The sequence below is a fragment of the Castanea sativa genome, chromosome 9 (genome assembly GCF_040712315.1).
Source record: "Castanea sativa cultivar Marrone di Chiusa Pesio chromosome 9, ASM4071231v1".
In the NCBI taxonomy this organism is placed as follows: Eukaryota; Viridiplantae; Streptophyta; class Magnoliopsida; order Fagales; family Fagaceae; genus Castanea; species Castanea sativa.
In genome coordinates, this window is record NC_134021.1 from 38,991,314 (window position 1) to 39,016,492 (window position 25,179).

General features: G+C 34.9%; 2 protein-coding genes across 5 annotated transcripts; both read right to left on the reverse strand.

Moving 5' to 3' along the window:
• Positions 1-5,727: 5,727 nt before the first annotated feature.
• On the reverse strand, positions 5,728-14,349 carry LOC142611059 (uncharacterized). Of its 4 annotated transcripts, none has more exons than XM_075783081.1 (4): positions 14,201-14,349; positions 10,599-10,821; positions 9,713-9,812; positions 5,728-5,939 (listed from the first exon to the last, which is right to left on the reverse strand). In XM_075783081.1, exons 2-4 carry the CDS (start codon positions 10,725-10,727, stop codon positions 5,830-5,832), a joined length of 339 nt encoding a protein of 112 aa, XP_075639196.1. In that variant the 5' UTR covers positions 10,728-10,821; positions 14,201-14,349; the 3' UTR covers positions 5,728-5,829. The 4 variants fall into 4 exon arrangements, with proteins under 4 accessions (XP_075639196.1, XP_075639195.1, XP_075639197.1 ...); XM_075783080.1 differs by having other exon boundaries at positions 10,599-10,690; positions 14,201-14,343; XM_075783082.1 differs by lacking the exon at positions 14,201-14,349 and adding an exon at positions 11,542-11,922.
• Positions 14,350-20,658: 6,309 nt separating this feature from the next.
• LOC142610064 (F-box/kelch-repeat protein At3g06240-like) lies at positions 20,659-22,250 on the reverse strand. The gene has a single exon (XM_075781775.1). The coding sequence runs from the start codon at positions 22,200-22,202 to the stop codon at positions 21,030-21,032; it is 1,173 nt and encodes a 390-aa protein (XP_075637890.1). The 5' UTR covers positions 22,203-22,250; the 3' UTR covers positions 20,659-21,029.
• Between the last annotated feature and the right edge of the window lie 2,929 nt (positions 22,251-25,179).

Consider the following 25,179-nt stretch of genomic DNA (forward strand, 5'->3'; position numbering starts at 1 on the left):
CTTCAGCGGACGGCTCTAGACCTAAACCCCAAGTGGCAAGACGTTGAAGACTTACCAAAGAATGGAAAGTCCTATCAGTATATAGACGCGCCTTTTGGACTCGTTCAAGATAGAACCTGCTCAAATGAAGTCATCTAACACCTATAAAAAAAAAATTTAGACGACTACAATCAAGAATAAATCCAACAAATAATAAAATGACAGCCACAAACGTACCTTCAGGACGAAGGTTCCCTAACTCTCCAGTGTAGGGAAGGAATGGATCCCTATCAACCTTAATAGGGCGTCCAGCCCAAAAACCAGAGATGAAGAAGAACTCCGTCTTCCAGTTCCTATCTGAGGTGACTAAGGACTTTATTAGCCTATAATGTTTCTCTCTGGCTGTGAACTGATAAAAGCCAAGGGATTAGTTAATCTCGGAGGGTTTGTAGCAGAAGAGGAACTCATCCACAGTAAGAGGATGATCCCCCTCAAACATCTCCCTCCACAAAACTTGCATAGCGACAATTAGCCTCCATGCGTTGGGATTGAATTGACATATACCTAAACCTAACCTAGTAAGCACCTTCCTAGCGAAGGCATTAAGGGGCAACCTCAAACCCCCCAAGAAATAAGCCTCATAAATGCCAACGCCAAAACGAGGTTGACAACACCACTCCCCACGCACAGGTAACCTGGGATTCAAGTCTTCAGGAATTTGGTACCAAGTCTTAAGGACGCCTATTTTTTTCTTGTCTGTCTTAAAGGCGATCCCAATGGCACATCTGTAAACTATCTCAGCCTTGACTTGAATAGTGGACGAGGGAGTACTTGTACCAACCCTAAACCCGGACTTAGCCCTCGTCCTAAGTTCTTCCTAAAGGACCTCTAAGGGAACCCTAGGGACACCAGACGTATACTAGTCTGTGGTGTTTCCCTCACTGCTGCTATTGCAACCACTGCTACTACTATCACTAGAACCGTTAAAACTGCTGGGATCATGATACTCATTTATGGCCTTATCAACGCTATTGCTAGACGAAGAAAGGACAACCTCAGACATTCTTTAAGAAAACTTAAAACCTGAGGACGAGGATGAAGAAAATACCTAGATCTAGACGAAGGGAGACTATAGATGCGGGAAACTTCTAGACGAGGCGCTAAGACGAGAGATGTCAAAGAAGAAAATTTCAGAAATATGAAGAGTAGTGGAGGAATTCCACTATTTATAGGCAGCAAACTCTAGTATCCGAAGCGACACGACCAGCCAAAAGGTGACACGTGGCATGTTCCTCAAAAAATGAATCGACGTGACCAATCACCGATTGGATCATGACACGTGGCACACCTAACCACTAACATAAATGCACACGTCCAAAGGACGACATTAGCTTATACGTTTCCCTAGACGACCCATAAACAAGGGGGCAACTGATGGGGTATGATAAAATACACCAACTCCAAGATCGTCTATGACGGTCGTCCAGGCCAAGGACGGGAAAGCGAACATTGAAAAACGCTCGTCCATGACAAGCTCATCCGTGTAGGAAGATGCTTGGACGACCTTCATACGTTCCAAGCGAGTTTCTCTGAACATACCCAAGACAAACTCCACGTGCCTATTTCGGAGCATAAGTAAAAATCAAGGTTCTTTACTACAAAACCACTCCCGATGACAGTTATGGAAAATAAGGCCAAACAATTTAACTTTCATGGTCGCTATGGAAGTTAACTCCGAACTTTTCGACCTCCCTAATAATAGGGGAAGTTATTAAGCAAGTAACTGCTTCAAGTGTTATATAAAGCATTCATCTACATTAAAGTAAAGGGAGTCTCTTTGAACATTTTCCTAAAAGATTGGAATTCCAGAAACTAAGAGAAATACTGCCTTAATCATCGGAGGGTTCTTGGCCAGTCCTCCTCGATCACCTTTGATTGTGTGTTCTTCCTTTCAGGTTTTCCAAGCGTTTTTCTCATCATTGAAGCTCGAAGCATTCAATCTACTGATTTTACCGTGTAATATCAATTTCGATACTCTCTACCTCTTGTATTTCTTGATGAGGTTGTTTTATAAACCCTAAGGATTCCGACATATGATAGTGTGATAACTTTAAAAGACTCAAAATGGTTGGTTTGGTAACACTTGGATTTTTTTTTTTTTTTTTGATAAGTAAAAAAAGAATCCAAGTGTGTTACCAAACCAACCATCTTGTAATGGTCAAGACATACCTCCTTCTAAAACGACATAATTGAGGTCACTTTATTGATGTTTATCATTTTCTAATTAATATTAACGTGTGAGATTGATATCGATATATTAATTAGTTAATTAATTATTTATTTAGTTAGACATATTTATATATTTTATAAGTTAAGTTTTGTAACAACGTAGTGCATCAGCATGGTGGTAATTCGATTATGTTTTTGCCTAGCATTCTAGTTTGAATCCTAGCTTTGCACACCTCTAATTTTAATTTTTTTAATTTTTAATTTTCCTCAAGGTCCATAAGCAGAAAAGCCCACAAGAAATACGCCCAAGAAAAAACCCTAGTTCATCCCAAATCTTCTTTCCTTCAATGTTGATGATAATGGCCACCGTTTTTCCTCTCTTTCTCTACCCTTTTGTTCGAAGTCTCCACAGTTTCTCGTCCTTATTTTATAGTTCTTCAGATGGGTTTTTTAACTGTTACCGTTTGGCTTTTGTATTGCTGAATTGTTATTAATTTTGTTTTATTTTTGTTTTCCTTTCGGTTTTGCAGGGTTGCTAGGAACAAAACCCCTAGTTCATCCCAAATCTTCTTTCCTTCAATGTTGATGATAATGGCCACCGTTTTTCCTCTCTTTCTCTTCCCTTTTGTTCGAAGTCTCCACAATTTCTCGTCCTTATTTTATAGTTCTTCAGATGGGTTTTTTAACTGTTACCGTTTGGCTTTTGTATTGCTGAATTGTTATTAATTTTGTTTTATTTTTGTTTTCCTTTCGGTTTTGCAGGGTTGCTAGGAACAAAACCCAGAAGCTTCTATTTTTTTCTATTATTCCTTTTGGTTCCTAGCAGGTGAGAGAATAGATAATTTGTACACTTGAACTATTAAGCTTTTAATTTTATTTATACTACTGATTTCAATTTGGTTTCCTTTTCTTTATTTTTTCCTATTGGATTTTTTTTTTTTTTGGTATTGTCGTTTGGTTTTTTCATGAACCATTGTTTTTAATTTTGTTTTGTTGTTGGTTTCCTTTTGTATAGTAGTATAAAATAGTGTTGATTTATACTTTCTATGGTTATGTATTAATTTTTTAGGAATAATATATTGGTCCATATGGATCGATATAGAGATGTTTACAGTGGATCGTGATACAGGAATAATATATTGGTCACCTTTATTTCTTTTCTTTTCTTTTTTATGGAAAAGTGTACATCTTCTTTGTTTAGGAATAATATATTGGTCCACATGGATCACAATACAGAGAACCAAGGGAAGGTTGTTTTCTTTGATGTGGAAAAACATTGGAGCACTGTCCTTGAAAAAGGAATAGATCAATTGACTGATGCTCAAATAACTGGTTTGAAATTTAGTTCTCTAGATGATGGTGGAGAATTTTATAACACATAAGCAAAGTTGGTTGGCTTTAGTATTTGCAAAGATGAGATAAAGCGTAATAAAGATAACATTGTGATCTCTAGAAGATGGGTTTGTGCAAAGGAAAAATTGCAAATTAGGAAAAATGAGGCCAATTTAATTGCATGCGTAAGAGACCAATAACAAGAAGTGGTTGCAAGGCCGCTTTTCGTATTAGGTTTGAACGAAAGTCAGGTGAATGGGTGGTAGGAGAGTCTAAAAGGGAGCATAATCACTACTTAGTTATGCAATTCGAGACTCAATTTCTCCGTTCACATAAGACTATTAAGGATTCCGATAAGGCTCAGATTATAACATTGCATAATGTTGGGGTCAAATCAAATCATGGACCATTTGATCCAACAAGCTGGAGGATACGAGAATATAGGGTTCACTCCAAATGACCTCTACAACCATATAGCGGCAAATCGCAACAACAGTATGCAGGATGGTGATGCTGAATGTGCTTTGGCATATTTACAAGCAAAAGCAAATATGGACTCCTCATTTTTTTTCAATACACTGTTGATGAAGAAAGCCGTTTGGCCAATCTATTTTGGACAAATTCTCAAAGTCGCTTAGATTGTGCATGTTTTGGATATGTAGTCGCATTTGATACAACATATAAAATGAATGTATACAAAAAACCCCTTGTTATATTAGTAGGAGTCAACCACCATTGATAGACTATAGTATTTGGTTTTGGACTATTGGTTAATGAGACCGTCGAAACATATACTTAGGTATTGCAAATTATGCTTGTAGCAATAAACAATAAGACTCCTAATTAAACTTTCATAAACTTCCTTATCATGTAGATTTTAAAAAGCATTCCTTTCAAGATGCCACACACATAAACGATGTCGAGACTCTGGAAAAACCATTTTAATAGTTTTACTCATTCCTTTGTCCCCATCTATCACGACTGAAATAGGAGTCTTATTGTTTATTGCTACAAGCATTTTTTGCAATACCCAAGTACATGTTTCGATGGTCTCATCAACCAATAGTCCAAAACCAAATGCTATAGTCTGCCGGCGATGGTTGACTCCTACCGATATAACAAGCGGTTTTTTGTATACATTCGTCTTATATGTTGTATCAAATGCGACTACATCTCCAAAACATGCATAATTTAAGCGACTTTGAGAATCTGTCCAAAACAAATTAGCCAAACGGCTTTCTTCATCAATAGTGTATTAAAAAAAAATGAGGAGTCCATATCTACTTTTACTTGTAAATATGCCAAAGCACATTCAGCATCACCATCCCACATACTGTTGTTGCGATTTGCTGCTATATGGTTGTAGAGGTCTTTTGGAATGAACTCCATATTCTCATATCCTCCAGCTTAATTGTTGGATCAAATGGTTCGTGATTTGATATGATTTGACCCCAACATTATGCAGTGCTATAATTTGAACCTATCAGAATCCTTAATAGTCCTGTGCGAACGGAGAAATTGAGTTTCGAATTGCATAACTAAGTCGTGATCATGCTCCCTTTTAAACTCTCTTACCACTCATTCGCCTGACTTTCGTTCAAACCTAATACAAAAAGCAGCCTTGCAACCACTTCTTGTTATTAGTCTCTCACGCATGCAATTTAAATTGGCCTCATTTTTCATAATTCACAATTCTTCCTTTGCACAAATCCACCTTCTAGAGGTCACAATGTTATCTTTATTACACTTTATCTCATCTTTACGAATACTATAGCTAACCAACTTTGCATATGTGTTATAAAATTCTCCACCATCATCTAGGGAACTGAATTTCAAACCAGTTATTTGGGCATCAGTCAATTAATCTATTCTTTTTTCGAGGACAATGCTCCAATGTTTTTCCACATCAATGAAAATAACCTTCCCTTCGTTCTCTATATTGTAATCTTTGTGGACCAATATAATATTCCTAAACAAAGATGTACACTTTTCAATAAAAAAATAAATAAAGGGGACCAATATATTATTCCTATATCATGATCTATTGTAATCATCTCTGTATCGATCCATGTAGACCAATATATTATTCCTAAAAAATTAATACATAACCATAGTAAGTACAGAAAGTATAAATCAACAATATTCTATACTACTATACAAAAGGAAACCAACAAGAAAACAAAATTAAAAATGATGGATCATGAAAAAACCAAACGGCAATACATAAAAAATCCAGCTAGAAAAAATAAAGAAAAGGAAACCAAATTGAAATCAGTAGTATAAATAAAATTAAAAGCTTAATAGTTCAAGTATATACAAATTAACTATTCTCTCACCTGCTAGGAACCAAAAAGGATAATAGAAAAAATAGAAGCTTCTGAGTTTTGTTCCTAGCAACCCTGCGAAGAAGAAGAAAAAAAAAAAAAACATAACAATTCAGCAATACAAAAGCCAAACGGCAATAGTTAAAAAACCTAGATGGAAAACTAAAGAATAAGGATGAAATGTACTGAGATTTTAGTGATGAGAAACGGTGAAGATCTCGAACAAAAGGGCAAAGAAAGAGAGGAAAAATGGTGGCCGTTATCACCAATATTGAAGGAAAGAAGATTTGGGATGAACTAGGGTTTTCTCTTGGGCATATTTCTTGTGGGCTTCTCTGCTTATGGACCTTGATGAAAATTAAAAATTCAAAAAATTAAAATTGGAGGCATGAAGAGCTAGGATTCGAACTAGAGTGCTAGGCAAAAACATAACCAAATTACCACCATGCTGATGCACGAAGTTGTTACAAAGCTTAACTTATAAAATATATAAATATGTATAACTAAATAATTAATTAACTAATTAATATATCGATATTAATCTCCCACATTAATGTTAATTAGAAAATGATAAACATATGATATTGAAACTACACAATGTGAGGATGGAACCGTCAACCGTCAAATGTAAGAAAAAAAATAAGAGAACCACCCAATATGACAAAAGAATTGTCACATGTGACAAAAGTAGAGTCAAAGGCGATGTTAGCACTGCTTAAAGTGACAATGAAATAATCAAATTTGAGAAAAAAAAAATAAAGGAACCACTATATGTGACAAAAGAACTGTCAAATGTAATATTGAAACTACACAATGTAATAATGGAACTGCCAAATATGAGAAAAAAATAAAAGAACCACCGAATGTAACAAAAGAACTACCAAATATGATTTTTAAACTGCACAATGTGAGGATGGAACCGTCAAATGTGAGAAAAAAAAAAAAGAACCACCAAATGTGAAGAAAAAAATTGTCGCATGTGACTTTAAAACTGCACAATGTGAAAATGGAACTGTCAAATGTAATAAAAAAGTAAGGGAACCACCAAATGTGACAAAAGAACTGTCACATGTGACGCTAGAACTACACAGTGTGAAGATGGAACCGTTAAATGTGAGAAAAAAGTAAAAGAACCACCAAATGTGACAAAAGAATTGTCACATGTGATGTTAGAATTATACAATGTGACGATGAAACTGTCAAATGTGAAGAAAAATAAATAAATAAGGAAACCACCGAATGTGACAAAAGAACTATCACATGTGATGTTGAAGCTGCACAATGTGAGGATAGAACCGTCCAATGTGAGAAAAAAGTGAGAAAAAAGTAAGAGAACCACAAAATATGACAAGAACTGTCACATGTGATGTTGAAACTATACAATGTGATGATAGAACCGTCAAATGTGAGAAAAAAAGTAAAGGAACCACTAAATGTGAGAAAAGAACTGTCATATGGAATTTTGAAACTGTACAATATGAGGATGAAGCCATCAAATGTGAGAAAAAAGTAACCTAGTATAGCAAGTTACCTACTAGTGGGTAACGTACCCCCTTTTTTTGGGATGTACTGTAGAATTACCCTCTTAAATGATGAGATTTAGTTAAGGTTTTAAATTGTAAAAGGAAATACAAGGGTAATCTAAGTCAAGATTATTATTTTTTATAGAGTAATACTGTAGGCACAAACTATTTTACAATATTTTTACAAATTATTGATGTGGCTTAAGAATTTTCCAAATAATTATTAGTAAGCAAAAATGTGATGTTAGTGATGGCCTAAATTAAAACTAGTAAGAATTTACCGCATCAATAATTTGTAAAAAGTTGTAAAATAGTTTGTGCATGTAGTATTACTCTATTTATAATTAGAAATAAAAATATATAATTTTAAAAAGACAATATTTTTTGGGTTTGAGAATCCTATATTAGGGAATATAACATCAAACCCGCCCAAAGTTTAAAAACTCAAAAGAAGAAAAATAAATAAATAAATAAATAAAGGAAATTTCAGGATCAGGCAGGTCGGGTTAAACCCGAGACCAATCCAAAAAGGCCTGAGCACAAGTTTGAACCCGACCCAAACATCCACCTATCCCCCACAAAGCCCTTTGGTCTGGGTCAGGCGGTACCCTCCTCATCCACTATGAGTCACAAAGCTATCGCGTTCTCTAACCTATCCAAATATTCAAGACTTGAAGTGAAGCCTTTTAACCCATCATCTGGCAGAGGGTCCAGATTATTGGAAATAACCCAGTCTATTCTGTCATTGTCTAACGACTTGGGTGGACTCCACCCACTCCTCCATATTGCAATCTTCAAACGGATCAGCTACTTGTGTGTTATAATAAAGTTGCACCACACACTTGACCACACATTCTTATATAGCCTCTAAAGAGTGTTTGAGGGCAGGCACAGGACAAATGCTTCCTCTCCTCTAGTTCTTCTGCCAACTTACTTCGAAGATTGTCCATCAAATCCTCAATCACCACCACAATTAAAGGCTTAACTAGTCACAAAGTCTCAATTATGTTTCCTCACCCAGCACCATGGTAAAAATCAGTCACAGATAATTAAAAATTGGTACAGCGAATATGAATCCTCTAACAATCCAAAACTTAGACATACAGCTCAAAGAACTTTAATTGTGCATCTTTGTGTGTGTGTGTGTGTGTGTGTGTGAGAGAGAGAGAGAGAGAGAGAGAGAGAGATCCATAAGTTTGGAATAGAGTTACCATGTAACAGGGTGCAAGTTGGACTAAAATCCTGATGTTTAATATTTTCCTTTTTCCCCGCTGGAAGAGAAAAGACAGAAAAAGTTGGGGGTTGGGGGGTTGGTGAGGGTTGACTCTGATATATTCTGAGGCAGCTTCTAAGCCCACCTCTGCACTGTATCCAACCCCAACATGCCAAACTGCAGGCAGCTTAAAGTTCTTGGACAGCAAAAATTATCTTTGCTGCTTCAAAATTAATACAAGTGGCATGGACTTGGGTACAATTTGCCTTGTCGTTAGTTGTATTGGCTCTACAATTTATTTGCTTCATGGAATTTTGGTGACTAATACCATCCTCATTAAGGAAGGGTAGATAAGGTTGGCCTGCAGATAACTTTTCCTTTCATGTACTGATGTACATAAGTACAAATTATTTTGTTCCTGAAGATGGGACAAATCCTACAATAATGCCCGACTCAAATTTGATTATTACTATTTCAGAAGTTCATCTGATGTGTGGCAGCTATATTCAATGATCAAGTAAACATTTCCGTGGAAAACTATGCATATCCAGTCCAATAATAACATTCCAGGAGATTTCCCAATGACAACTATAGGAATGAGAATTGAAGGGAAGTCATATACATAGAAGTTGAAAGAAATGATGAGTTGGTATCAATCTAACACACAAAATTTTTTTAAGCGAATGCACCTGTTTAAGTTTTCACAAGGGCTTGGTTTTTGTTAATATTTTATCTTTTTCATCCTTAGGAAAGTCCACAAGGACTTATGTTCTACTCCCAATAACTTGTATGATTAATCTTCAAGCCTAATATGTTTGCCTTAAGGCTAAAATTTTGATATAAGCAACCAAATTGGGGACTGAAATTAATCTAAACTACCAAGGTAACAAAATTATAACATATCCACACACCATCCTGATGATGTTATCATGAAGGATCAAACGTCCAAATGACTAGTATCAGTCTAATGAAAAATTTGAACCAGTAATCTTCCAAATGAAGCCCAATTCATTAGATAATAAATCAAGCATAGGCAAGAAGTGTCATATCAGTAAAATCCGGCCATTTCCAACTAAGGACAAGAAATTAGAACATAGTTATTAAGTGCTTACCTGTGTGACTGATCAGCAGAGATGCAGATCTCAGATAATCCGCAATGCTTGATGAGAAAGTGAAGAAGTCTACAGCTAGGGACCCATCTTCTCCTCTAGACTGCACAAAAAGAAAAGGTTTAGAGCATTAATATCAAATGTGTGTGGAATTTTTTAACGACCTTTTGGTAAATATTTTGACAGAACTTGGCTCTAAGCATGGTTTTTTTTTTTTTTTTTCAGCAACTACATGTGCAGTTGGAGGCTCTTGAACCCATGACTGTACCCTCCACCTTGTTCTTACAAGAAGAGGAGAACTCGACTTCAAATTATAATTAATATGTTTCTTCTTCTTCTTTTTCTTTTTTTTTTTAAATTTCAAGTTGAATTCAAAATTTAATACTTAAATGCTAAATCACCTTTCAGCACACAAGTACTCCTTTTTATAATTACTTGTAGCCCTTTCTCCACCTCTGGTGATTTGTTGGTGTTACTCACCTTTTTTGCATCTCAACAGATCAAATCCAAGAAGAGAGAGAATATGAGGTTGTAGATACAAATTGTAAAGATTGTCCATCCTGATATTTATACAGAATTCTTCAAATTTTCTATAAAATTTTTGACAGAGCATAACAGATGAAAGAATCTGATAAAATCTTCAACACTGACATGCTCTTCATCTTTGCTTCAGAAATTATTAGGTTTAAATACATAGAAACTTCAACTTGAAAATTCATCATTATAACTTTCCCAAACCCCTAGAATTTATCTCAAAGTGGCACAAAACATTCAATTCAAATTAAGAAGCAATGTTCTAACAATAAATTGAATTACTATAATTTTATTAGAAACCATAACACCTGATATAACAAGATAGTACAGCCAATGTTAAAGATTAAAATAATACCTTAGTGGGCGTGTATGATTCAAAACCCATCTGAATGACAAGATCAGTATAGCCTCTATCCGACAACTCTTGCTTAACTTCCCAAGTATCCACTGCTTTAACAAGAGCATGAAAACAAGTAGTTCCCATGGTTACAAAAACTGTTTTCCACGGCTTTTCACCATCCTCAGTATCTCCTATCTATGATGGCTTATTTCTTGCCACAATGCAAACCATAAAATGCCTAAAACAAAAACAAACAACCACAAAAACATAAAAATAAAAATAATTTTTGGGAAAAGTGCAACTCCTAATCAAAAAATATCAAACCATCCCCTTCTCATTTCAAAGTTTCACACACAATTTAAAATCTGCTACTACATATACTTTATATTGTATTTTATATATATATATATATATAACAATAATCATAAAGAACCCAATAGTCATTGTAGAAGACTGACCAGTTATTTTTAAAAAAAATAATAACAATTTGATAGCTAGGGTTGGGGGGATTTGAACCCTAAATGTCTCCCTTTGAAACAACAAGAAGTGTCAATTGAATTACAAGGCTCTTGGTAAGACTGATATACATTAAGAAAGAGAAACAGGAAATCACCAAAGATAATTTTCTAAACTTTAAAATTGAAAAATAGGCACCATACTTTGAAGTAAGATCTACCATTGTAAATGAGTGTGACCAATATAAATTCCCAAAATAAAAATAATTTTTACTAATTAGTAATTAAACTAGACCATGAAATTAAAGAGCATCACACATACAAGATATACATCAATAAATTTATAGGAATACTCAAAATACGATTCAAAAGGTTAATTTGTACCTTATTCAGCAATAAATAAGGAGAGAGAAAATTCTAGTGGGTAGGCATATATGGTGGAAAGCAATAAATATTTAATGGTGTTTTATAAACTCTCAAAGTGTACAATTTTTAACCCTTACCCAACCCAGCTTAGGCTGAATTTAGCTGCCTTGTTGCATCTGAATTAGCTCAAGGGTGAGGCAGTTTAATGGGTGAGGTAGCTTCAGTCTTGTCTCTATGGTAGGGATAATTGTAACCAAACACCTGGAGCATCTAGGACATATATGCTAGGTTGATGTACAATATGCAGCTTAGAAATCAACATTAAGCATACATAGATTTTGAAACAAAAGCATTTGGCAGTAGGACAAAGAAAGAGAAAGTGATGCAGGCAGTGAGAAGCTAATTTTAGTTTGTTTTATTTATTTTTAAATGTCCTATGTCAATACACCTGGAGTTTCTAAAACATAAATGCTAGGTTGATATACAATCTACAGCATAGCAATCAACATTTAGGCATATATAGATGTTGAAAAAAAAGCATTTAGCAGTAGGGCAATAGAAAGAGAAAGTGACGCAGGCAGTGAGAAGCCAGTTTATTTGTTTTAAATGTCCTACGCCAATTTTGGTATCAGAGCAAGATTTTGCACTATGTTTTCTCGTAGTGATACATGCCTTTGATTATGCATTGGGAAGAGTTACAGGTGCATCTTAAAGAAAAGGTTCTTCAAATTTTCAAAATAGACTTAAACAAAGGCTTTATGATGAGATGGTTAGTCTTCACCGACGTAATCAAAATCGTAAGGACCATAGGCTTAGGGTTTTGAAGCTTTGGATTTTGTGGTTTAATAAGTGACAAATTTGAAAGGGTTTAAGTTGTCGGAATGTACGAACGTGAAAGAAAAGATAAACTTCTGGGCATCATACCTACAGTTTCCTTGGCATCACATCTCGAAGAAGGTTGCATCACACAAACCTTTGACAAGTTTCATTGCTTCTCTAAAAATCTGAAAATTTATTATTATCCTTCTCAATAGAAAGGATTACAAATCTTAAAATAGAAGACTAATACCTATTCCTAGTAGAACTTGGATTTCTTAAAACCTTGGACTCCTTGGGCTTTTACTACTAAACCCAAATAAATAACCAAACTTGAATAAAATCCAAAATAAGACCTAAATGACTATAAATACAGTCCATATCATTACATATTTCCCTTGACATTTAAAAATAAATAAAACTGACTTCTCACTGCCAGCATCAGACAGGAAACAATAGAAAGAAGAAAAACCAAGAATAAAAAAGAAAAGGACCTACCAAAAGATTGATGATTTGGCCTAATGTCCAAGACGAGTCTTTAATGAGGCTTATGCAACTGATAATTAAACATGAGACCTAATCCTAAGAGTTTATTCTCCTATTTATATAAATCTTCAGATGTTTACCAGCTTAAAAAGAGAATGGAAGGTGTAGATAGATAAATAAGTTTGTAAGAAAGCAATGAAGAGGGGGGGGGGGGGGTTGATAATCAATTGAGCAAACAGAGAAAATTCATAGTTTATAGAAAATGTTCTTTTGTTGCCTACAAATAAAAGCATGACATCTAACAAGGTGTGTTACAAAAATCAAAATCAAGCCAAGTACCAACAATTTACAGGTAAAACCAATATATCCAATCTTGTAAGGCTAGACATGTATACTGTAGCACAACATAATAAGAGCAACATTTAATACTCAAATTGTACATATGATACTACAAAATACTTGTCAATATGAACTTCACAAAGATTGTGCTTATCTAAAAACTTTTACAAACTACTCTTTTTTTCTTTTTTCTTTTTAAGTTTTTACAAACTACTCTTTTACAAACACTAATCTTCGAATTTAAATCACACATTTACCCATCAAGTAAAACCAAGCTCTCAATTCCAAGATTGTTGTCTAGACTATCAATGTCAAATGAGGCAACATAGCTTGTTTTAGGTTTTTTAATCATAACTTCATGACAGTCGCTGCAGCCCAAGAACTCTATCAAATGGTACGGTTATTTTAGTCCAAGACTCAACCATACTATATTCCATCATCGCCCATATTTGGCATATATCATATCCACCAAAAATAACCAAAGCCAAAAATCCCTTGAACACTGGTAATTCAAATTTATTAGAAAACTCATCTAAGTAATTTTGCGGCAGCATTATTCTCCCATCGCTGAGATCAAAGCACAAAATGAATTTGTGGTACTTAGTATATATTAGAACAAATACAAAGGCTTCCCACGTATATCAACAATAGGAGACCCTCACAATGACTCGACAGATATCTCAACAGTCCTCCACGAATCAGTACTCAAAGTGTACAGCTCCGCCAGCGGCAGCTATTTCTCAAACACAATTCTGAGAATTTTAAAGTCATTGATTTGAGAATGATATACAAGTCCAAGAGCGACACTGCGACAATAAAATTTGTCACAACAAACGAGAGTAGGAGTGAGAATCTTAAACTTTTTAATAACTGGGTTCCACAAATATATTCTATAATGGATTTCAAAGAAGCAGTATATGCCATTACAGAAGCCAACGAATGAGTCAAAACTAAAAGGGATTTCAAAGCCTGATATCTGGGTACATGTGCAATAGCTATTGCAAACAAACACACTCAATTCATGGCGAGGATATACAGTACATGGCAGATAACCATTATTAACATTATTGGGTAACTATGATTTTGATCGGTTAAGTTGTGCGGTAATGAAAAGAGGGGCTTGTGATGATTGAGTACCAGGGTTTTGAAACGCACCTGAATGTCGAATACGACGTCGTCCGGTAAACGCTCGGACGAGGAGGTTTTTTGTTTTTCTGTGAGACATAGCTGATTGATTCGACCGACGTTTAGGGTTTAGGGTTTAAGGTTTTGTCTTTTGTGTTTGCTGTTTGTGAGATAAGATCACAATAGGACCTAAATACACTCAGTCGGGTTTTTGAACCAAACCAAACTTATTTTGGGCTTTGTTTATTGCTACAAGTCCAAGCCCCAAGGAATGGCCCAATTACTTGGTGGACTCGGCTCACTCCTTCCATATTTCAATCTTTCAACGGACAATCAACCATGAGAGAGGATGGAGTTTGTGAATAAATTTTTTATCATGTTGATTTTAGGTTTTAAATGTGGCCTTGTGTTTTGTTCTCATTAAGTTTTTAGCCTGTGGCATACTCATAAAGCAATAGGAGAACAAGTAAATTGCAGTCCTCTTGAGTGGTTACTTGACCAAAAAAAAAGAAAAAAAGAGTATCATTAGCAAATAGGATATGAGAAACCTATGGGACTCCTCTATATACTATCACCCCTTTAATCTTTTTTTGCTAAGAATCACCCATGTAATTAAATCTTTAGATTTAGCTTGTCTCAATGAAGGTGTGAGGCCCTCAACGGAGAAGTTTGTCTCATTAAGGCTATGAGGTCCTTAATATAGAATAAAAATAGCTAAGTGGAGAGAAGATTCCCTTTTCTAATACCACTAATGGATAAAAAATAGCTGCAGTTGTCATCATTTATCAAAAGAGAGTAACTCATAGAAGTAATACACTCCATACTTAAGTTAACCCAACTATCATGAAAACCTAGAGCCTCAATCACCTTTTTCAAATATTCTCATACAAAACTATCATAACCCTTGCTTATGTCAAGCTTTAGTGTCATACTTGTTATTTTTCCTCTTCGTTTGTTTTTCATGTGATGAAGTGTTTCAAATGCTATCAAAATGTTGTAAGAAATCAATCTAAGTGGAACAAAGGTACTTTGTGTTTCAAAGATAATGTATGAAATAATTTTCTTTGAACTGTTTGCCAATATCGTTGAAATAATCTTATATAACTATTAGGTTTGAATTGGGTGATGTGTTGTACAAAATTATTATAAATTTTAATTCTTATTAATGTTTCAAGTCTCTTATAAAATGGTTTAGAAAAAAAAAAAGTCTCCTATATAATGAAAAACTTCACCTTCTTCTAGGTAGAAAACAATAATCCTAACATATGTTGAAAGTAATTACATAGCTAAGAGTCATGTGATTTATTATCATTATTCTCTTCTCTTATAAAGAAAATTTGGTTTCAAATCCCCCAGTCTACTTATAAGTGGTAAAAAAAGGTATAAACATAGAATTAATTTAAGAAAAAAAAAAAGAGATTTTATTGTCACCAAAAACATGTTTATCAATATTTTAGAGTATTTTTGTTGTTAAAAAATTATCCACAATAATTAAATTATTAATTTTATAATTATTGTCAAGAGATTTGTAGTTTAGTGACATTACCTGATCTTTCTCATGAAGAAAACCTAAAATCAAATTCATTGCCTCTCACTTATTGTAAGGAAAGAAAATATAATTATTAAAAATGTGTGCATAATGGAGTAGATATGAGGTAAAGACCTAAAATCATTGTACCACCCGTATGGTTCGGGTTAACTCTATTATCTAATGCATTATCTTACCCCTTTTAACCCACCCCCCCCCCCCCCCCAAAAAAAAAATAATAACAATTACATTCGGTCGTGTTTTTTTGGACCAAACAAATCATGTTTTGGGCTCTCTATTTTTTAATGATGGGACTGAACGAGTTTTGTGTTATATAATTTTTACAAGTTCAAGGTAGGGCCCAATTACTTGGTGGACTTGACCCACTCCTCCATATTTTAATCTTCTATCAGCCACTTACGATGAAATTGCACCATATGGGATATGGGTCATGAGAAAGAGGATGGAATTGATTAAAAAAAAAATTTCTTTAGGGGATTTTTTTTTTCCCCGAAAGATTTATTTGGAGCTCATGGCTATCCTATTATTATTATTATTATTATTATGGGAAAAAGAGATTTCAATTCTAAACGTCTTGGTTGAAAACATTAAAATGCAGAAGGTGTGAGATAGAATATAAGGCTATTGACAACTATTTTATTATTAGTAACTTTTTATTTTTGGCCTTTTTATTTTTGTGCATTGTGGAAATTTTTTTTTTATAACAATTTGATTAGCTTAAGCTCCTAGCTTTCAATTCCCCCCTCGGGTGGATAAAATTCTACAATTGGCGGAAGATGCAAAGAAAATAAGGCTGATTTTTGGGTAAGGTGCTAATCAAGTGGCTTGCAATTAGGCAAGGAATTGTACTTTTCTTGTGAGTTTATACTTTAGATTCTTCTTCTTTGTTTAAAAAAAAAAAAAAGATGTAAAATCTTCAAGTTTTAATATTTTAAACTTGATACACTAAAAAAGTATACTCAAAGAAACAAACATTACCTATCATGAGCCTCTTTACTCAAGGAGTATTTTTGGCTACCACCGAGTGTGGTGGATTAATGGCATTGGGCTTACCCCCACCCCACACATTTGTTTGGTGGATGGTAAGTCTCGACATTGAATCTTCAAATGGGAAGTATTAGGAATTATTTCCTTGCCTATGCCCTAATGTCTACTAGTGCCTTGACCATTGGGGTTGAATTAGGTTATGACTCAACTGGTTTTGTTGCTTACCGAGCCCCCAGCGGATAGGGAGCTAATATTGTCATGCCTAAGTACGGATGCCACCTTCTATCGTCCCTCCCACATTTTTTCGATTATAAGAAAAATGTAGTGTTTTTGAATCTCCACATAGGAGTAGCTCAGGTTCAATTCCTATCAATACGTTTTAGTGTTAGGTGAAGAGTGAGGCTGTAGGTAAAAATTTGGGTGCTTTTTTCACTTATCAATAGCTTTAAAAAAAAAGAAAAAAGAGAAATTAGTTTCAATTCCCATGAGTTTGACCCCTTAAAACCTTACCGTTAAGAAGATATACATATATATATTAGCTGCCCTATTTGTCACACATGATAGCATACTCTCAAATACTTTATTTTAATTATTTTAAACAAAATTTCCTAAATTGAATTTATTGAGAAAAGAATACATGAACAAATAATGAGCAGACTAGCCCTATTTTTATGTAGACTCATTTTAGAATGTAACAAATATTAATATTTTAAGTGCTGGAAAATTGATGGCCCAAGCCCACTGAGAATAGTGAGGCCCTTTACTTCAAATTAAGTCCAAAACAATAGAATTTTATAAAGAGCGGGAAAATGATTCTAGTGTACATTAAATTAAGTTCAGGTTTGTGGCCGAAGATCCAAATATGAATAGAGAAGAATGATTCGAAGAGTAATTAAGATTAATGTTATCCTCGGGTCAGTCCGATGATGAGTTCTTATACAAGAATTTATGCAAGTCTTAATCTAGGTCCTCCACCACTATTCCAGTTCTTATCTTCTAAACTATGATCTCCCAGAAAAATAGGACCCGTCCCTTTAACTAGGAAGTTCCCCTCCCTTATATACTCTTTTTCCTTTGCATCTTAGCCCTCCACTTGTATACATAAGGCTTTCCTTAAGACACTTGTCCTATCAAAGTTCTGTTGAAGGTGGTAGAAGGGGCTGCTTAGCTGTGAATCTACTGTTCAATTGTCTACTGTTCAATTGTCATTTTCTCACTAATGCAGCTGATAAGGTTGTTGATATGCATTCAATGCAGAGGTAATAGGTAAACTTTTACAGGAAACTTCTTCCAGTTGCCTTGGCCCTCTCCTAGAAGGCTACTTCTCCCACTCGGGTGCTTATGAGACATTGTGCACCTTCCTCATTCTCTTCTCGGGTAAACCAACTTTTCAGGTCAAAGGTGCTTTACAAATGAATTGGTGAAGGACATACCGCACCTTGTCCTCCTCGGTCCTCGAACCCCCACAAATATTTTTTACAAACGATATATCATTCATAAACATGCAAACTTTATTTTATCACATAAACCTACTTTACATTAATTAATGATTTGAAAATCATTTGTGTTTCCTTTAAAGAAGAAGAAGATCTACCTCCATATGATTTATTGGGTAGGTGGGGAATATGAAATGTTTTTTAACTCATAGTTAGATATTTGCTGCCACACAACTTGAGTGAACAAACAATTTACACTACGATGTGAGTTGCTTGTTGAATACTCTTGGTGATTAGGTGTGCATTTGGCTCCAAATTGAAAAGCAAGCTTATTTAACTATTTAGCTTATTTTTGCTATTATTCATGGATCTCACTGCGCTTGTTGGTACTATTTAGCTAATTTTTATCTTTATTTACAATACTTTCAGCAAAAAGTTTTCAGTTTCAACAAAATAAACAGATCTCAAACAAGCCTTAGATATATACCTATTTCTTAGGAGTTGTGATAGGAAACACATAATGATCCTATGTGTTAGGATTTTATTTATTTATTTATTTATTTTGATAAAAATATGTGTTAGGAATTGTGATATGATACTGATTTTTATCTCATAGTGTAGTAGCCAAAAGATGGACATCGGATAATTGTTAATATTAGGTTGAATTGTGATATGACAATTCCATAATTTTCAAGTCTATTCCCAATAATTGTTAATATTAATTGAATTGAATATGTAACAACCATATAATAATTTTTTGTGTTAATATTTTATTTGCAATCCTTACTCTCATTGAACTTAAGAGAAAAGAGAGAAATTTCAACACAATTCGTAGTCTGATATGATTTTATTATCATTGGGGAATGACTATAAAATTGAAAGCGATTCTTAACCTAAGAAACAACTATTCAAATATTAAGCAACACGCTAAATCTAATAAATGTCGTGTGTGTTAGATTGAAGGGAATTCAAGGATTTAACTGTTAAGCAACACACTAAATCTAATAAATGTCATGTATGTTAGATTGAAGGGAATTTGAGATTTAAATGGAAGATGATTTAATCCCAAGGTATATGTTATCAAAACTTAATCTTGGTGTAAATCATAAACAAACAATAAATTGATTCTCCTCTTATCAAAATAAATAAATTGATTGTCCCTAAAACATTTTTCTTATGCTAAGATTTGCCTCCTTTTAGACAAATGAAAATGAAATTCCTCTGCTTTAACATTATCCCTAAAACAATTTTTCTCTTACTTACCTTTTGCTAACAAAAAAAAAAAAACATTTTTTCTTATGTAATTAATTTGACTAATTTAAAAACTTATTAGAATTTATCATATGATAAAATGTTTTAGAATATTGTATGGTAAGTTTCAGCTCAAAATGCACCTCTTTCCCTAAAAAATAGAAAGTCAAGTTGTGCAGCTACTCTGCTACCACCAAATGCACCTCGAACATTTAAATCTGCCACCAAGTATTGAGCAACAGCTACTCTCCTACCACTGAAATCTCTCACAAACCCCTCATTTGCATCAAAGAAATTGGAAAGTTGTCCCAAATAGAATTTGTAAAGTGTAGCAATAGCAATTTAGAAAGATTTAGCATACCTTATGCTTAAAAAGCATGCATGTTTCCCTGCGTGTAGTTGTACATGTGTTCACATTCATATGTGTACTCTATTCATGTATAAAGAAATCTTATTGGGAGAAATTACTTGAAAGAGTTTTATACCTGCAAGAGCTAGCTTCTCAGTCTTGTCTCTATGCTAGGAATGCTTGGAACCAATATACCTAGAGTGTCTAGAACACATATGTTAGGTTAATTTATATGCAACTTAGCAAGCAACATGTAAACACACATAGATGTTGAGACTTGAAAGAAGAGTATTTAGAAGTGTGACAGCATAAAGAGAATGGAAACAATAGAAGGACGAAAATTTCTGATTTAAAAAGAAAAGGATTCAGCCAAAAAGCTTGATGAATTAGGCTAGTGTCCAATATGGATTGTCAAATGAGGCTTATGCAGCCGATTTAATTATTACAAACTTTGAGAATAAACTTGAGACTAATTCCAATAGTTTATCTCCTATTCATATAAATATATAGATTCTTGCCAACTTAAAAGTAGAACAGAAAATATAAATCGATAAATACATTAGAAAAAAGCTATCAAAATAGGGGGGAACTCGTTAGGTTGGAGCCTAGTGGTGGGAGGCTTGAAATGAGCTGTAGACAAAGACATTCTAGGCTTGAATCACCACTAGTGGTTTTCCTCGATTACTTGACATATGATTCTGACAGGTGGAGTCCTGTATTCGAGATTTACTCCTCAAAGGTGGGTCCTAATGGCCCTATCTTGATAATGCTCCACATCATCAAAATAAAGGGGGTGGGGGGGAAAGAATAACAATCAATTTAGCCAACACAACAAATTCATAGTTTATAGAAAATATCTTTTGTTTCCTAGGGATCAAACATGACATCCAACAAGGTGCGTTGCAAAAAATCAAAATCAAGGTTACCACGAAGTGCCAACAATATTAACAAATTATCTGTAGAATTAACTACAATTGTTAACTTGATACCCAATCCCAGTAATCATTATGCTAGGATGAGTGACACAAGGCTATGGTGGCTAAACATGTATGTTTCACTATAAGATTACATTGTTCTAGAATGACCACAAAAATCAATCAGGATTACCACATTACTTTCATGTCTACTACAATAGGAAAGAAAACAGAACATAACTTCTTTATTTACAGATTGCATACCAAACAGAACTTTCCAACATCTTCACAAAATGACTTGCTAATGTGAATTTCCAAAAGAAGGCGGTCTTGCATGAATTTCATAGTAACTAATCTTCGAGTTCACTTCAGATTACACGTTTACACCATCAAACAATACTAGGCTCTCCAAGAAATTAGTAGTATAAGCTGCCCAAGTAGCATTTTTAATTCCAAGATTTTCCTCGTTACGACTCTCAGGATCAAACAAAACCAGCCCAGTGCCAATCTTCTTGATCAAAAGTTCACCATTGTCAGTGCAGCCAATGAACTGCCCAACCTTTTCCATTGGTACACTTTTTTTAGTCCAAGACTTAACAACCCCATACTCCCTCATCACCCAAATGTGCAAAACATCACCCTCTTCATCTTCAGCTTGAACAAAAACAATCAAAGACAATGATCCCTTGAACACCACAAGTTTTTCAAATCGTAGATGAACTCCATTTAAGTAATCATTCGGCAACATTATCTCTCGGAATGTCTCATCATTAACATCAAAAGACAAAATGAATTTATAGTTCCCAATATATGCTATAGAATGCAAAGCTCCATTGAAAAACACACACGGGGATTCATCAATTCTATCAATAGATCCATTGGGTTCAAACCTATTTAACGAGTCCACCGATATTCTAATCCAATTCCACGAATCCCTACTCAGTGTATAAACCTCAGCTAAAGCTGGGATCAATTTTCCTTCTCCATTCAACTCTTCAAAACACAACATCCTCACAATCTTGTAGTCATTATTTTGAGAACAATAAGCAAGTCCAAGAGCAATATGACGGCAAAACCTTGTGAAACGAGTACTATCAAGTACCTTCTTAAACTTCCTAATACATGGGTTCCACAAATTTAGTACTCTATGACTACCTAAGCAAAATAAGCCATTACAAATGCCCAATATACGTGAACCAGAAAAGGGTATTTCATATTTAGAAACCTGGGTCAACGTTCGGTCCCTATTGTAAACAACAGCACACAATTCTTTGCCACACAAAAACTCCACAGGCAACCGTGTATATAGCAAATAACCATTGGACAAAGATTTGGCTTGGTTGAGATGTGTGGTGATGAAAAAGGGGTTGGTGATTGTGGAGCTCCAAGATTTGGAAACGCACCTGAATCGGATTAAGGATTTGGGTGGCAGTCGACTCAGGATGTCGATTAGGATATCGTCCGGTAGACGGTCGGATGTAAGCATTGACTTCTTCTTCTTCCAAGACGACTCAGATTTTTGTCGTTCTGTTATGTTCTGAGACATCCTCGTCTTTTTTTGTTTTGTTATTTGTGGTTTCTCTGAATTCTGATCAATATGGGATGTTGAGAGTGAGGAAGTAGAAGAGCGTAAAACCTAGACATGGCAAAAATGACTGTCGTGTCGGGTCGGGTCGGGTCAAATGAGTTACGGGTCAAACATGTTATAGGTAAAAAATGGGTCATTTTGAGTGGGTTAAAAACGGATTCAGGTCAATCGGGTTGCGGGTCGGGTCGTCCTATATTTTTTACATGGATTTTTTTTAAAAAAAAAGGGTAAACTACGTATTTGGTCCCTATCCTATACACTATATTTCAATTTGATCCATAACCTTTTAATTGTATTAATTTGATCCATAACATTTCAGTATCGTATCAACTTAATCCCTACAGTTAGGCCTATCTACAGGTTAGTTCGGGTCAGGTTTGTGTCCAACCCGGAACCGGCCCGACTAGATCGGATGGTCAGAAATTCAACCCGCTGCCTACTGGCATGGTTGATCGGATCGAGCGGATCGAACCTTCAACGGACGGCGGTTGGTTTAGTCGGAGTTGGAGATCTGAAAATTGGCCAAAATTCGGCGATTTAACGACGAAATTTTGGTGATATTTTCACTGGATTTTCGCCGGATTTTCTTCAGATTTGTTGAAATCTCATTAGATTTGGCAAGATCTCGCCAGATCTAGTGAGATCTCACCAAATCTGGTGAAAATTCCATGGATCTAGCTGAGATCTCGCCGGATCTAAATAACTTTGCTAGGAAATCTTGAGATCTCAGTTTGGTCGAGTTTCTTCGGGTTTTGGAGAGAAAACTCACCAGCTGTCCCACTGTTTTCGGGTTTAGGAGGCCGAGATCTGCCGCCGATCACCACTGGCGTCGGGTCAGCCGGTTGTAGGGCTAAATCGGACGGGTTTGGGCGAGTGGGTCGGGTCATGATTTTGTTGGACACCCCTACCTACAGTTATATTTTGGATGAAAATTAATGACGTGTCTAATGGTCAAAATAAAAAATTAGCTTCTATTGATGTGATAATAAACTAAAATTTTATTTTGGTTGTTTGCTATGTAAGCAATTTTCATCTAATATATAATGACAAAGACTAAATTGATACGACACTAAAATGTTAAGGACCAAATTGATACAATTAAAAGGTTAATAACCAAATTGAAATATGGTGTAAAGGCTAGGAACTAAATATATAGTTTACCCTTTTTTATATAAAGAAAACAACATGTATTTGCCTTTTGGAAAGTCATGTAACAAATTACTTAATGTAAAATGCATTACTTTGAATTCATCACTTATGAACTCAGTTAAACTTATTAATACTTATTCAATAATTTTAAAATTATACAAATCCTAACATTGTTATCTAAAACAAAATAACACAAAGATAAGTAAAACAAATACACAAGTTTTATTTCTATACAATATCAACATCCCAAAATATAAAACAAAATTACAAATGACTTATTGGATAACTCATTTGACAAAGAATAAAAACATATAAGAAATTTACAATCTCTAAGAAATTTACAATCTTGAAAATTAAATTTATAATCTATTATTAATTGTGGTTGACACTCTATTTCAATTTGAGATATATATTAAAGTTTGATTGTTTATTTATCTATACATGGTCTCTTTTATAAATATCATATTATTGTTAAGTCACACACACTTTAGGAAATATCATAATTTATTTTGAAAAACTGTTTTTTTGGACATAAATTGTTAAAAAAATAAGTTTAAGCATTCATAATTTATGCTAATTTGATATTTTAGCTTCATTATTTTCACACCTGTGAATGTTTCTCACACATGTCTACAATTTTAAATCTATTTTTTTACTCTACTGTAACTAGATTATCTTGGCATGCACTTTACTATTTGATAACTAAAAATCTTTACTCATTACAAAATGCTCAACCATTCATTTTTCAATTAATTTGTATGCAGTTATGTATGATGGGTACTGATTTTCACCTTGAAGCCGTCCATGGAAGTCGTCCGTGACCCAACAGTATTGCAAGCACCCCAGAAAACCTTACCTATAACCATCTCGTCCAGAGAAGAAGAGACTAGGACGAGGTCGTCGTGACCAAGGAATGAGACGCTCGTCTAGGGTGTCGGCGATCTCATCCTTAATAAATTCATCCGTAGACGGAACGACCCCTATTCATGAGCTAAGCATACTCGACAAGGGGATACTAGGACGAGGGTATCATACATAGGAAAATCTCCGAGTATAATGTGACAATTCCTTATTTTACGCGTAACTTCCAGGTATCCGTTGTAGTACATAACTCCTAAACGGTTATGGAAGTTATTTTTAAATACTTACGCCTCCTTGAATCCAAGGGAGGTTATAATTGCGATAATCGTCTATTAGAACACTATATAAAGGCTTATTCAGACAAAGCAAAGGCATGTTATTGCTCCTAAAAAGTTGGAACTCCAAAAATATAGAGAGAAAACTAACTTTGCCATTGGAGGGTTCTTGGCCGGCAGCCCCGGTCACCTTTGATCGCTTTTCTTTATTTTTTCAGGCCGTTGAGAGAGCAAGTGGTCCTTTCAAGTCCGAAGCATCCAGCCTACTGATTTTCTTTGCATCATCAGTTGGCGCCGTCTGTGGGAAAAAGAAAAACAAACGAGCACTGTTCACTGTTCTTTTCATTCGACTGTGCTTTTGTTGTCAAGGATTAGTCTTTCCCAAATAAAAGGCTGAATGGTTCGAACAAGATCAAGGGCTACCTGCCCAGGCCACCAGGAGAGTAGGGATGCTTCTAGTAACCCCCTTCGCGATCGCAGGTCAACGCCTGTCATGCAACCGCCTTCCATTCAACATATACAATCCATGGCCACTGCCATGGCAAAACTGACACGTCAGAACCAGGAGTTGAATAGGAAGATCAACCTCAGGAGGCAGTGCCAAGATGGGCACGTGGATGGACGGGCACCGAGTCAGGAAGGTGGAGGAG

Excerpts from the sequence above, each read along its gene's own strand:
- LOC142611059 (XM_075783080.1), bottom strand. The coding sequence starts at position 14,270 with ATGTCTCACAGAAAAACAAAAAACCTCCTCGTCCGAGCGTTTACCGGA. Across the intron at positions 10,691-14,200 it reads ACGTCGTATTCGACATTCAG|TGGATACTTGGGAAGTTAAG; the intron begins GTGCGTTTCAAA and ends TTGTTAAAGCAG. Across the intron at positions 5,940-9,712 it reads TCTGCTGATCAGTCACACAG|GGTTGCTAGGAACAAAACTC; the intron begins GTAAGCACTTAA and ends TCTTCTTCGCAG.
- LOC142610064 (XM_075781775.1), bottom strand. The coding sequence starts at position 22,202 with ATGTCTCAGAACATAACAGAACGACAAAAATCTGAGTCGTCTTGGAAG.